The following is a 15,510-nucleotide window of genomic DNA, read 5'->3' on the forward strand; positions in this document are numbered from 1 at the left end:
CTAGGATGAAAGTGAGATAATTTAAGCAAGGTCGTAATCTGAGATCAGGGAGATGCGACTTGGCGAAATCTCCACCATTTTTGATGAAGGACTTCTGAGATTGTGGCAACAATAAAAATGCTACACGAATGTGTAGCAATGGTGCGCAAGTCCTCAGAGTGCTTCACCGCATATCATAACTTAATGCCGTGGGCTGTGACATCATAGCTACACAAATGCGCAGTTTCAGCTCAGACTTTTCGCGCGCTTTAAGCTCGAATGACTAGCTCTTATTTGTAAAAGGTCAAGGTCATTGGAAATTATATTCATTTCGAAATATGGATATATCTATATATATATATTTTATCAAACTTTCAGGATTTAAAACCTTGCATAAATATATGTATCTATTACAAGAAGGAATGCAGTACTACTTAGTAAGACAGCATTACAGCAAGGTTACTGGAAGGGCAACATCCTTATGTAAACTATTGTCACCAGACAAGCATCTTTCCATCAGAAGTTGACATAGAGGTGATATTAAAACAAAGCAAATCAGAAGGCTTCTTTTCCATATATTTACATACATGTACCTTTAATGGAAACAAATCAACCATCAAATGCCATTGATGAGTATATAAAATTAAAACTGTTGGCATAATAAGCAATTCCCATAAACAAAAATGTAAATGCATGGTGTAAAAACAATTTGAGTGCAACTCAATCATGATAAACATGGATATATATGCTATATACCATGTATTTTATCAAAACACTTCAAGAACTTCACAGAATGTTGTGTCAGTGTCTGAAAAAAATCAGCTTAGACTTCATGCATTTTGAAACTTGCAATGAGAATTTTATAAATAAACACACAAAATAATTAATGTCTACTTAATGACAGATGATAAAAGCATTAGTCATATTTTACATGTATATAATGGGGGGAAAAAGAAGCTTAAATTTTTGTTAAGCAGAATTGCAAACAAATGACCTGGTTACATCACAACGCTACATACACGGCACAATCATAGATGAAGGGTGAGGATTGAAAAAGTACAGAACAAACCTGACTTTGATCTGCTGTGTGTAACAAGTATGATTATGTACAATTCTATATAACTATATAGTCAAAAGTTATGCATACACTTTTCAAACAGTCTTCGCATTGCTCATATCTTTACATCTGAAATAAAGAAATAGAAATTTTACTAGTTCATAATACTTTTAAAAATGCAAATACATGTAATGTATAAATGTTAAATTCTTCACTGAAGCAGTTTTTTTTTTTAAATTCTTTTTTTAAAAAGCACATGCACTAGCTGTTCATGCTCTCACCATTGCAGCTATTGATAACCTATTGATCAAGACAATCAAATAATATGTTGCCTATTGTTTACAATTTAACACTACACATATTACAGATGCAGTATGCAAAAATTGACAATACAATGTCTTGATTAGCAATGTGCTGTTTAATTAACACGCCATCACATAGATAATGTTAGTCATCTAATTAAGGAGGTGTTGACAAAAAATCAAATTACCATCCAATTTAATGATATAATTTTCAAATGCAATTTAACATTTTAATAAAAACTTATTGTCCAGATCTGCAACACAAAATTCCTGGTTCATAATATAACGTAAAATAAGGTATTTGCCTCACCCCCCCCCCCCCCCCCCCCAAATCATCCGGAAGATGACATGTTCCTATTAATGGCATCTGGATTACCAAGATCCCACTGTGCACATAATGAGAGGTTATAGGTCAAATTTTACATGCAACTGTTATTATAGATAAATGTTACTTATATGGAACTTTTACAGTTTACATGTATTTGAGGCAATTTGTCATCTTTATTAAATGACACATATTCCTACCACACCTTACTACTCATCTTAAGGGAAAATTAACTGAGAAGAAACTATCTAATTACCGGAGGCTCGTCAGTTCCACCAGGTGTTTTGCCTCCAAATTTGGTAGCCATTTTATTGATGAGAGCTTGGACTTTAGGGTTATTCTGATACTTCATCATGTTCTGAGGATTCTGGCTGATATCCTGGAAAGCTGCAGCTACCTCTGGATCCTGCACAAAAATAAAAATGTTCAAAATATCTGTACTCTGTGAAACTTATAGCTGTAGCAATCTGACCAAAGCCACGCTACTCCAGCTACAATGTTCAAAATATCTGTACTCTGGGACACTTATAGCTGTAGCAATCTGACCAAAGCCACGCTACTCCAGCTACAATGTTCAAAATATCTGTACTCAGTGACACTTATAGCTGTAGCAATCTGACCACAGCCACGCTACTCCAACTACAATGTTCAAAATATCTGTACTCTGGGACACTTATAGCTGTAGCAATCTGACCAAAGCCACGCTACTCCAGCTACAATGTTCAAAATATCTGTACTCAGTGACACTTATAGCTGTAGCAATCTGACCAAAGCCACGCTACTCCAGCTACAATGTATAAGTTCTGTATAGTGATATATCATAATATTTACATTTCCAGTGTTTTTACATTTGATATCTTTACCAATCGAAATGATACCCATTTCCTCATGCATGTGAATAATATGTGTATGAATTTTGATAAATATAAGTCCTTGTTATTTAAACAAGGCTCGTGCCATGTTTTTGTTTACATAGGTTGAATAAACTAATAAAAGTTTCGTTTAAAGCAGATTTTTTCAATTTATAAGTGAATTCTTAACACAATTGAATAGTTTTAGTGCTTGACACATCTCATTTTGTTTTAAACACGCTATTTTCTATTAAATAGTCTAATGTAAACAAAAATATGGCATGAGTCTTGTTTACATAACAAAGAATTGTGAGTGCTGTACCTCACTTATAACTCAACAACTGATATTCAAATTTTGGTTGATCATTAGAAATACTTTAGTTAAGCATTGCAAACAATAAAAACGGAATAATACAATTCAAAAATTTTCAGTTCAAATTGTGTCCATGCCTCTTTAATGGCTAAGAATATTCTGGTAGAAATGAAAATAAAAAGTAGATATGAAAGATAAATTTCAAAAACAAATACAAGAGGGTAGGAACAACAAAGCTTCACCTGCATACTTTTAAAGAAGCACGTAAAAATAAAATTTATTTTTTAAATAAATAGCACAAAGACATCCGATTTTAGATTCTAAAGAAATTTTTAACTTCAATGATTCAAAAATTTTAACTGTAATCTGTGTAGTCTACTAAGTAAAAGTGGTTAAAGCAACACAACAAGTTTTATATCCATAATTTCAAAGTATATCGAAGTGTGGAAAACAAATTTGGTGCAAAGGGCAGTAACTCTTGTAAAGTGGATCAACCATGACCATAGTCATGCTACATGTATATCTAGTTGTTCATTCAAATACAGTCTAGGAAAGCATGAGACCCATGGGTCACAATGCTCACTTGAGTCAAATTAAAACCACAGATATATAAACTTCGTAAGTTTGAAAGCCCTTTACCTAAGGATGTTTTGTGCTAAGTTTGGTTCTAGAGAAGATTTTAAAAATGTATAACATTAAATTTTCAATCATTTACAATACATCCCCTTGAAGAGAGTTTGATCCTTCACTAAAGGAAACTTTCTCTTAAGTTTAGTTGAAATTGGCCCTGTGATTCTTGAGAAGATTTTCAAAATGCAACATCCAAATTTTCATAATTAATCACCACCCCTAACCCCATTTGAAGAGGGTATTGTCCTTTATTTAAATACACATGAACCCCTTTCACCCAAGAATATTTTGTGTCAAGTTTGGTTGAAATTGGACTAGCGGTTCTTGATAGGAAGATTTTAAAAATGCAACATCTAATCTTTTATGAATCTAAATTATCTCCCCATTGAAGAGAGTGAACACTTGGATTTTTTTAATAGAGCATCATGTGAAAAGTTAATGACAGTACTGATGACAAATTTTGATCAGAATAGCTAAACTGAGCCTTTGGCTAAAAAAAAAACCTATGGTCCTCTCAAGTTTCACCAATAGGAGACTAAAATATATTAGATATATTGTATTACATAAAAATGTTGATGAATGGACATACAGATGGACACAGTGATTACTCTAGGGCTCTGCTTCATTATACATGTATGTTCAATACAATTTTATAAATCAAGTTTAACATGACTTTTAATATAAATATAACTATTTCTCCAGGAGAAAAAATATCATGAGGATAATCAAAAAATAAAAATTTTGTGTTGGATTTTTGTACAACTACAGGTATTAGAATCACCCTTCAATGTGATCCTCACTCTCTAGTTCTACTGTATTATAGAAAATATTGATGATAAAGCCTTTCGTTGTTCTTTACAGCCAGTTTATCAGAACCATTCCCTATTGATTAAATTAAAGCCCGATTACGACATTAGTGATCAGTGTGTAATACAAGCTCCGTTACAGGTTAGTTACATCACTGATGGTGTGTTGCAAATATAACCCTGAATTGAAAATTACAGTAATGTTTAGTCAACTGATAAATCCCTGTAATTATCAATTCTTTTTAAAAATAAAAAAAACCAAGACTACATTTGAAAACATTAAAATCATTTACTGCTTTAGGCTAACATTATTTTGTATATAATGCACTATACAAAATCATCAACACAGCTTAAAATTCTTTATTGTAGTTATGCTTTTTTTTTTTTTTTTTGAATTTTGTGAAGGGATTCGGAAGATTTTCAACTCTCGCCTAGACACATTTATGAATGCTTTATTTTGGAAGCATCCCAGTCAATCTAGGGAATGTCACATGCATGCTGAACTTAAAATTGAAAACTTACAGAGAATGCCTGTACAATGTCCGGATCATTGAGAATGTTACCCAAATCTGGCATTCCTGCAAATAAGATCCAATTATCAGTTTGTGTAAAAGAATAAAATATCAAATAAGTTCATTATACAAAATATCATTCAAATATATGTGGTTTCAACTCTTCCTTTAACAAGGATGTGTTTGAGAAACACTGATGCTCTTGTATAGCAGCAAAGTTGATAATGGCCAAGGTTAAAAGTTTTTCAAAAGTAAGTCAAACTCCAAGGTCAAGAAATCAACAACTTTAGTACCCTAAGAAAAGGGCTTGTCAAAAAGAATACACTTGTGAAATATGATAGTCCTAGCTGTCTAAGGTTAGTTTTTCAAAAGAAGGTCAAACCATAAGGTCAAAGTCGTGAGTTAAAAAATTTCGGCATCTTAAGAAGGTCTCACCAAAAGGAATACACATCTTTAATATGAACGCTCCATGAACAACCATTCAAAAGTGGCAAAGATTCAATTTTTCAAAAGTAGGTCAAACCCTAAAATCAAGGTCACAAGGTCAAACATTTTGGTACCAAGAGAAAGGCCTTGTCACAAGGAATACGCATGTGAAATATGAAAGCCCTATCACCATCCACTCAAAAGTTATTGTCTGGGTTAAAGTTTTTGCAGACAGACAAGCAATTATACAATGTATGTCCCCAAATTCCCAGTTACTGGAGCATAAAAATACTGATTTACTACATCTATACGTATTGAGTGTTTATATGTGTTTGTTCTTCAGTTATTTCTCATTCTTTTATTCTTGCAGGCATACCTCCCATGCCTCCGGGCATTCCTCCCATGCCTCCGGGCATTCCTCCCATGCCTCCAGGCATTCCTCCCATGCCTCCAGGCATACCTCCTGGCATTCCTCCCATGCCTCCAGGCATTCCTCCCATGCCTCCAGGCATTCCTCCCATACCTCCAGGCATTCCTCCCATGCCTCCCGGCATTCCTCCAGGAAATCCCCCTGGAAAACCCCCTGCTCCAAATCCTCCTGCTCCTCCAAATCCTGGACCACTACTAGTACTCGACTGCAATTACAAATTATTTTTTAACTGAAAGCAGAAATGTATGCAATAACAAGTTTATGCATATAAAGTGTAGCTAATGCCACAAATCTGAAAACAAAGGTAACATTAAAGAATGGTTAAGCATGGACAACAACAAAAAAAAGAGTATCACCAATGGTGCAAATATCTCTCTCAGTAACACCAACTGTGTACATTTGCACAATTTTGATCTCTCATCAGCTTTCTGGTATTCCATTTCAAGGGACACATAGTTCTGCCAACATGAACAATTAGTAGGTCAATATAGAAACTCAAATTTGATTTACAGGCCCAATCTCACACCTAAAATTACAGTTCCAAGGAACTCACATTCTGAAGTTGTAAAGACAGGCAAACAAATGAATGAACAGAGTGAACCACATACTGTATACAGTGTATGTTAGTAGCTTCAGAGAAAACACAAACAAGGTGGCAAGATACAGTATCTTAATCAATGATCCATTTACGAAATTAAGCACTGTGACTCCAAAGACTGTGGTACTACACAGCAACGTAAAATTCTTTATCCATGATTCAAAAGAGCACAAAAAACCTCTAATATTATCAGCCTAATTAATGATTACTACTTTGCCACAAAGCAATCAATTGTCAAGTAATTAATAGATACTTTACAGTTAATCTTAGGTCATTCTACTCATCATGGATAATCAAACTGGATGAGAAAATGTAGATAATTAATACATTGTATGCATGGATTGATGACACTGCAAAACCTGACATTTTAATATCGTGTACATGTTTATGGTTCTTGGCTGGGTTTTTAGACATTTTAAATCTTTTATAATCTTTTTAAACAAAATTCAAATACTTTCCTTGGCCAATACCACAAACAGATACTCATTATTTTTGTAAATTGATAGAGTTCCAAATTTGTTAGTGGATTTTCCGATTAATCCAGGACTCTGAATATTTTAAATTGACGACTTTGCCCACAAGTGATCAATTAAAAGACACGGCCAATCCTGGGAATCGGACGGACGATTTCTGTCAGGTACAAAACTTGAACAATGTATTTTCATCCATTTTCTCATGAGTTTAAGGGCCATAACTCTGATTTAATTGATTTATACACAAGAAATACGGATACTTTCTGTATACAAGACCATAGATTGCCCTACTGATAACACGCTAATAGTATGGATCCTTTCTGTATACAGGACCATAAATTGCCTTTCTGATTAACACACTAGCTGTATGGATCTCTTGTAACGACAAGAGGATCATAGATTGCCTTACTGATTAACACACTGGCTGTATGGATCTCTTCTAACGACAAGAGGATCATAGATTGACTTTCTGATTAACACACTGGCTGTATGGATCTCTTCTAACGACAAGAGGATCATAGATTGCCTTACTGATTAACACACTGGCTGTATGGATCTCTTCTAACGACAAGAGGATCATGGATTGCCTTAATGATTAACACATTGGCTGTATGGATCTCTTCTAACTACAAGAGGATCATAGATTGACTTACTGACTTTGCTCTTTCGTATTCCTCCTTTGCTTTTCTCAACCTCTCCTTTCTAGCTTTAATTTCTTTTTCTTCCCTTTTCCTTTCATATTTTCTGTTGTGCTCCATGATTTTCTTTGCCTACATGTAAAAACTATATCATAAATAAAAAAAGATTGAAATTGTGTGCCCCTGAACCACATTAAACATATGTACCAATCCTCCCCCAACACTCTCCAAACTTTATCAATTTCTGGTTATTTTTACCTCAAAGAAATTGGATTTCCTTGTATTTTCTTTTGTAAAATCCATACCCACTTTTAGTAAACTAATCACCCAATTTCAGATTGATAAAGGTTGTCAACTATGTACAGTATCACTAGTAGCAGTCTCTTATTCATATTATGCAATAAATTCTCCGGTTCAAGACGTACGTTAGGTGTGACTTCGTGCAGCCATTCATTGGACATATCATCAAAGTCCAGTTTGCAGGCCATCGTCAGATCATGGTAAGCCTCCTCCCACTTGCCCAACAGTCTGCATAGTAAACACTACCAGTTTACATTAACCATGCTGATTAAACATTTTTAAAAAGAATGAACAACTTTACACAGAAAATTTCACACAAAACCTTGCTCTCTAAAAATAACCTCAACCAATATATACAGAGGAATAACATGGCAAAGAGCAATGAATGACCCCCCCCCCCCCCCCCCCTCTCTCTCAAAGAGCAATGAATGACCCCCCCCCCCCTCTCTCTCTCTTATTACAATTATACAACATTGCACTGTTTAGGATTTTGTGTCAAGACATATACATTGCGAAACTACATAATTTCAGAAGTGAGAAATTAGTCTGTGAATTTTAGTTGGACACAATTATTTTTGAAAGTACAAAAAAAACTACAGAAGTCTAATTACTCTCTGAAAATTGTTTTCGATACATTTAATGTACTTATTTTTTTTTTTATCTTACTGATATGCTCTTCCTCTCCATTTGTAAGGCTGGGCTGAGTCTGGGTTAAGCTGAATAGCCTTTGTACAATCGTGTATTGCTTTGTTTGGTTTCTTCCGTTTGATAAATATACTACAAAAGAAAACAGAATTCATAGGTCACAATGCTTATAGAAAGATTCCTATAATAATTATTTTCTCCCCATTATATACAGTGTACATGAATAAGTATCAGAATTTTTTAAAGTAGAAATTCATCTGATCTCTTCCATGTGCAATATAACTCTAATCTGACTGAATCCAACAAATAAATATTTGTGACATTAGAAATTAACAAGCCTTCATTCTAATGAGCATGGAAAGAGCTCTGCTATTCTGAATCATCTTAAAACTAAACACGCTCCATTTATGAGAAGTTTCATGGACGTGCATGGCTATTCTGGAGAGGAAAGATTAAGAACATCTCAGACAATCAGAATTAATCTTTTTTATGTTTGGAAATCCATGTTTATTAAAAACAGTAAATTACCCTTTTCGCACAACCTTTATCAGAGTATATCTTGAGTTAAATTTTTTTTAAAAAGTCAACTCTGAGATAGAATGTGCTCAACGTGCTTGTAGTAGAGAAAGGCATTAACAAATGACTGTCCTCAATTTCTCATGGAATTTTTTAAAATCTGATGATCACAAATGACCGTTCGCTCTTCAGCACATCTTGGCATTCTAATTGCTCTGATAAGCAGCAACACTTCTTTACAATTAATAGCTTAACATTTTTGTTCATTCTAGGGATTTGATATACAGTTATTCTGGAGGAAAATTGGCAAGTGAAAAGATTACACCAGACAGACAGACAATGGACTATGATGATCAGAAAAGGTCACGAAGTCCTAGGGCTCAGGTGAGCTAATATTGAATTAATTTATAAAATTAACATTTCACCTTTTACAAAATCATTTCAAAAGTCATTAAAGTCTTTATTAATCAAGCATAAATTAATGACCTTCTGCAAACAATATACAAATCATAACCACATTTCATGTATACCTTGCTCTTTTTGCGTAAAGCAAAGCAGACTGTGGATTAATCTTAATTGCCTCAGTGAACAACTTTAGTGCTTCATCAAAATTGCCTAAAATGTAGAAAAAAAAGTACATACACATGTATATCATTTTGTAAGTCTTTATACTTTTAAAGTATCAGGACTCGAAATAATCGATGACCTGCTGGTCCAGGGCCAGTAAATTAAGGATTTGGGCTAGTAATTTGCAGAGTTTTAGAAATCCGCTGGTCCCACCAGCAAAACTGGTAAATATTTCTAAAGTCCCATTTTTTTTTTGCATACTATCAGTCTTTAAATTTGGAACTTTAACCTCTTTATGTGCATGGTTTTTAAATGTAGTTGGGAAATTGACAAAGCATTTTAATTTGTGTATTTAAATGAGTAAATTCAAACGCTTTTCTGATTTGGGATCAATTACCAAACATTGAAAACAAATGAATAGACATTGCATGTGCGAAATAAGACGCCTTCCTTTTCATATTTGTCCGGATCATATTCAAATCATAAGCTGATATGGATGGAAGCCACTAATAATACAACTTTTGTTACGTGAATTTGACTTTGTCATGTGGACAGATGCATCATTTAATGGAATTCGGCGAGCAACCTATTCTGGGTTGTGGCTTAATTGCTATTCGCACAAATGTGCACACCTTTGCAGTCCTTGGAGAACAAGTCTGCTTATTTAATAAGGCATTTGAAGCCACAGGGATGGCATTCAAACGGTCCGAATTTAATTTTACTATTATCGCAGTCATGAGGTCTTGAATATTGTGGCTTTACATTAAAATATTAATTTGTTCTGAGGTTTTATTTTGTTTGTTGTTGCTTTTTTTTATTAAATAAACTAAAATACTGACCGGTAAATATTTGTTCAGACCAGTCAATTTCATCAATTCACTGGTCCACTTGACCAGTGAAATTATTTATCTCAAAAACTCTGGATTTGTAAAGAACATTGGGGCAAATTAATTTTGATACCTAACAAAATTTCTCAACGATCAGTCTAGTAAATATTAGACATGTGTGCTTCCAGGTTTTTATCGCATGCAAATTCACTTTTTGTTATGTTGTACTATGAAGTAACACAATGTAGAAAAATTCACGAATGTTTCTAAGAACAAGTCGTCTTACGTGAAGTATACAATCGGCAATCCTCGGATGATTCTTCTACACTTTACACAAACTTTTAGGCACAACCCAGAGAAGGAGTTCCCAGTTAGTATATCCAAGAACGCACATCTTTAGCTGCAAGTGTCTTAGAATGAGCTGTCTACTTATCCACTACTTTGGTAATTTGGTGACATTACATTTTCACAAATGAGAAGGTGAAGATGACGCTGGCTACTTTTCTAAGTTTTCCAAAGTGAAAAATATGAATAGGAATAGTAGGATTACAATGTTTTTTTAAAACTCGCTGTTTGATGCTAGTGTGAATAGACAAGATACTAGGCCTAATCATGAATATGTTTCATTATTATTGAATATGGAATTCGGGCCAATCATTATCATATCAACTTGTCCGACAGGACAGTAAAAGTCATCAATTGATCAGTAAAAATTTAAGTTGATAGTCCCAAGTGACCAGTGAATAAAAATAATTATTTCTAACCCCGAGCATCAAACCACTGATAAAGCAAATTTGCCATTGTCAGCTAACTGCAAAAGATTACCATCAGAAAATGCAGCCATGGCTTCCGATCGTTTTTCATTGGCCGAGTCCATCATCTCTTCAGTAACCTCCGCAGAATCGTCCCCATCCTCTGGTAGTTCCGTGTCATTGTCCTCTATCACACCAGTATTATCCAGTTCTAAAATTAGTTGACATTCAGTTACTCCCTTACCATGAATTAAATGAGAAGCCTGCATCTTAAATAGTATTCTGTACACATGGTTATCATAACCCTGTGATATTTCACCCTTTCTACGCTTGCAATTTTTGCCTTCCTACACTTGCTGACGGTTTCACTCCAATCTAAATTCTCCCAGACACTGCTGTGTAAAAGTGTAAAATTAGATGAAAGAGAAAAATCAGTTTTACCCAGTCTTAAATTCACCCACTGATGAGAGCGAAAATAAAAAAGGAGCAACTATTTCCCTGTATACAGAAATAATAATATAATGAAAAATAAGAAATCTGCAATTCTTTCTAGTCAACCAATACAATCTCAATGGGATCTACACATGTATACACAATCATAATGGAATTCACATATGTTTTACATTATCTAATAATGCCTTACTTTTAATTTAAAGTTCCTTTTTGAGTCATTAAATGTACATGTATGCATTACCATAAACACTAAATGTATGTAGATCTCTGATTGCAAAATGTGATTGGCCATGTAAATAATTCCCATTTACTGTGGAATTGTGGGTAAGCAAAATTTTGCTGGTTCGTGGGGACGTAATTTTATGGATAAACAATAAGTCACTAGGAGAGATAGCTCTACTTGGTTTAAAAAATGTTCAAGGACACATAAATTTGTGGGTAAGAGTGACCCACGAAATCCATGAACATCAATCCCCCACGAACAATGAAGATTCCACAGTATGTTATGGGGATCTGTAGGCATGGCACCCAGAGTGCGTTCAAGATCGTCGTTCTTCGCACGATTACAAATTCCTGTCCATCCCGAACACCGAGTATGCAACCCAAGAACAGGTTCGAAGTGCAAGAACTCACACCACCTCTGTAGGTAGTGTGGTCAAAGAACAAAGAACACGTTCATGCGCACATGTTATCGTCGTTTGCGACTCTAAGAACAGAGCACGAGAACAACGGGAACGTCGAATTCGAACGCACTCCAAGACTGGGAAGAAGAATTGCAGGAGCATCCAACCGTAAACTACAGGAGGATCTAAACATAAATTCAGGAGGATTCAACCATCACTTAAACGGTGACCCCAAATGATCAATAAAAAGATATTTTGCATCCAAGGTTGATCAACAACCAATGCCTCATTAGTAGCTAACATTTCAGTACAATACACTTTCATTTACAATAAACATTTCGAACATTGAATATTTACATGTATCACTGAGTGTATATAGATATTTCACTGGACATCAATTTCCGACTTAAATCACTAAATGAATGTAAATGAATCCCAAAGCCACTAAATGGACCCACAATGTTACCTGAATCACATTCCTTATTGAACATTTCCGACTGCATCCCCTTACCTAAATCACTTTCTTCACTCTCTGGTTCGGGTTCAGGCTCTGGTTCTTGCTTTGGTTCTGGTTTAACCTCTGGTTCTTTTTCAGGTTCAGGTTGCTATGTTAAAGAAAATTCAATTTAAATATCTGGGCCCAGTTATGTCTACCTAACAGTTACCTTCAAGTTAACGCTATACAAATTTTCAAGTTAATGGCAAGTTAACTGTCAGTTAAAGTTAACTAACCTTCGTGCAACTGGATACTGGTGTTATAATAACATTATTTTAAATAAAAGATTCTAACACATATATACATGTACATCCATACCTATTTCTGCTATACCTTACCTTTTGTGTTTCTTCTGGCTCAGTGGGAGGGGGAAATGTTCCTCCCAAACTGAAACAAAGCAATCAGAACTGTTGGGTATTGTGATTCTTATTAAAACATATAGGCTGAGAGCTGTTTGCATATACAGTATAATCTGTCTAAACCGGCTATGTGTGGTTCCAAAGAAATTGGCCGGTTTGCACAGAGTCCGGAGTGCAGAATGTTGACAAGAATGAGAGTTGATTCCCTTGTATTCACTATCTATGAATACGTGTGTAATGATTGCTAACGTTTTAATATACATTTATCACAAAAGAATTCAAAATGTAAAAATATAAATGTCAGTGTTTTATTGTCGTGCTCATTTGAAAAAGTTTCAATTTTTATTAAACAGTTTAAAATCTGGGAAATATTCGCGCAATTTTCTGTTGGTAAATTGTCGATTTCGTCTACATCATCGCCGTTATCAAGTGCTACATTATGTACGTTCGTCAAGTTTGTGTTGTGTTCGTTTAAAATTTGTCTTTCCCATCTTTCATTGTAAATGTATCGCTTTCAACTGTCTCAATTTGTGAAACGGAAACTAATGTAATGCCGAGTGATCGACCGGACATGGTGAGTTGTGCTAACTAACTGCATATCATCACTGTCTGACTAGCCGTAAAACTCCGAGAATTCCACGAGGGGAAACCCTGCTTTTGGAAAACATAACGGGATTGTTGCCGATTTTGTTTCATTCCAAGAATGTATCCAATTCATCGATTAATTGAACTTTGTCTTTTAATGTCAGTTCTCGTCTCTGTCGTTAGGGGGAGGACGCCATTACCTCGTGCGTGGTGCTGTCATAATTGAAAAGTGCATCCCCTAAAAATCAGGTTTTATTTTAAACTGATCGCGACTCATCGCCAGTTGCACTCTTTTACTTACCTGTGGCTTCCCTTGAGACACCCTTTGTGTACACCGCGTGTGATCGACCGAATACCGACAGGTTGGTCATCGTGGGGTGGCTGGTTTAAATGCGATAATTAGAGCTAATTACGAGCAGTTGGGCCTTGTGTACACCGAATACAATTGACCGCAACAATTAGGGTGGTGTATCATCGAGGGGCCGGTTTCCACAGGATAATTAAAGTTAATTAATAGCAGCCGGGACTGTGTAAGCCGGCCGATATACAGAATACGCAGTATCCGGAGTACAGGGAATTATTAATAAAGGATTTGTTAAAGAAATGTTAGGGACTATATTTTGTGGCCGGAATTGACAGAGCGCCGGAGTACTCAGAGGCCGGTTTGGACAAATTATACTGTACATATAAAAATGAGTTACATGAAAGGTTTCTAATAACTCCAAAAAAAATATCTAAATGCCTTCCCTGCTGGATTGTCATTAGTTCAACAGAATCCATTTAGGTAAAGAAAGAAAAGTAAGAAGATCTGTCTTAATCAATCAACAAGGTGCTCGTCTTTTTCCCATGAACAAGCAACCTTATATATATATATACTCTCTCTCAAAACTGCATGCACCCAATCAATCTCTCTCAAAACTGCATGCACCCAATCAATACCCAGTTTCAAGATAAGAGCTCTCCTGTGTACGAGGTGCATTTAGTGGAACTTAGAATGCTTAGGTGGGACAGAGTGGTACTACAGTCAATGAGAAAGATGATAAAACGTATAAAAAACGACTTCTTTTTAAATAATTGATGTAGGTAATATTAAAATACTATCAAAAGAAATGTTTTACTAAAGTGGAAACATAAATACAATGCCATATTTCTAAGCAATGTCCTGGATATGATAGGTAGGGGCAACATCATACTTTATCATTTACTTAGTTTATGTATCAGTCGAATTTGAGTGATGAAACTGCGTATGAGTAACTTACTGAGTACATTCACTTATGCAGTGATGAATATCTGTCCCACTCCCACGTGTAAACAAGTTGTTTTGCACCTTACTAAGTACAAGAGTTTTCCAAAGGGAAATAACTCGGCCGTATCTCAAAACTGGCGTATTCTAATACAACAAGATCAAAAGAGCATATGAGCTCATCATAGTTAGTTTTTGGGCCTTGAAGTCAAAGTTAGCACAAGAAAACTAATAGCTGAAGATGCAAGATATATCACTGAAAACCTTGCAAATATTACGAACATTGATTCGTCAGCTGTTTTCAGAATTCTAAAAGAACAGATAAAGCTTCAGAATTAAGGCTTGCGCTCGGTGGGTTCCCCAGTATCCTTACAAAAGAGGTCCCGTGGGGATCCGAGTTAGAAAAGGTCCTCAGTACCCCTTGCTTGTCATAAGATGCAATTAAATGGGATGGTCTTTTGGGTGGAATTGCAAAAACTGAGGCCTCTCATGTCACAGCAGTTGTGGCATGATGAAGATTCCTTTCTGCTCAATGGCCATAAGCACCGATGCTAGCATAGTCCTCAATTTTTTAGCCCTTTACCAGCAATGGTGACGTCTCCATATGAGTGAAACATTCTTGAGCAGGACATTAAACAACATACAACCAGCCAACCTTACAGAGAGCAAAAATGCGTTCCTATAGAAATGGCCATCCAACTCCCTCGCTACCGGTAAGAAAACTTGGATTTATTTTTTTCAACTCGATACTAAACGAGGTTTGGATTGGCAAAACTGACCAAGGGCACATGAAGATGAAAGCGA

The 15,510-nt window shown here is 35.3% G+C and overlaps 1 protein-coding gene across 5 annotated transcripts in view; it reads right to left on the bottom strand.

Annotated features, from left to right (window-relative positions):
* Positions 1-540: 540 nt before the first annotated feature.
* The window catches only part of LOC125678943 (hsc70-interacting protein-like), a 29,589-nt gene continuing 14,619 nt past the window's right edge, over positions 541-15,510 (bottom strand). For 4 of the 5 annotated variants that reach the window (XM_048917761.2, XM_056154600.1, XM_048917759.2 and 1 more), the window contains exons 3-13: positions 12,858-12,906; positions 12,535-12,628; positions 11,021-11,158; positions 9,332-9,416; positions 8,307-8,417; positions 7,766-7,868; positions 7,356-7,472; positions 5,578-5,836; positions 4,786-4,841; positions 1,920-2,069; positions 541-1,165 (exon numbers count right to left, since the gene is read on the bottom strand). In XM_048917761.2, the coding sequence (XP_048773718.2) occupies positions 1,160-1,165; positions 1,920-2,069; positions 4,786-4,841; positions 5,578-5,836; positions 7,356-7,472; positions 7,766-7,868; positions 8,307-8,417; positions 9,332-9,416; positions 11,021-11,158; positions 12,535-12,628; positions 12,858-12,906 (1,168 nt within the window). In that variant the 3' untranslated portion in view covers positions 541-1,159. Of the gene's footprint in view, positions 2,070-4,785; positions 4,842-5,577; positions 5,837-7,355; positions 7,473-7,765; positions 7,869-8,306; positions 8,418-9,331; positions 9,417-11,020; positions 11,159-12,534; positions 12,629-12,857; positions 12,907-15,510 lie in introns of all 5 variants that reach the window. The other variant, XM_056154599.1, reaches the window with a different exon arrangement.

Source organism: Ostrea edulis, chromosome 2, assembly GCF_947568905.1.
Source record: "Ostrea edulis chromosome 2, xbOstEdul1.1, whole genome shotgun sequence".
NCBI lineage: Eukaryota > Metazoa > Mollusca > Bivalvia > Ostreida > Ostreidae > Ostrea > Ostrea edulis.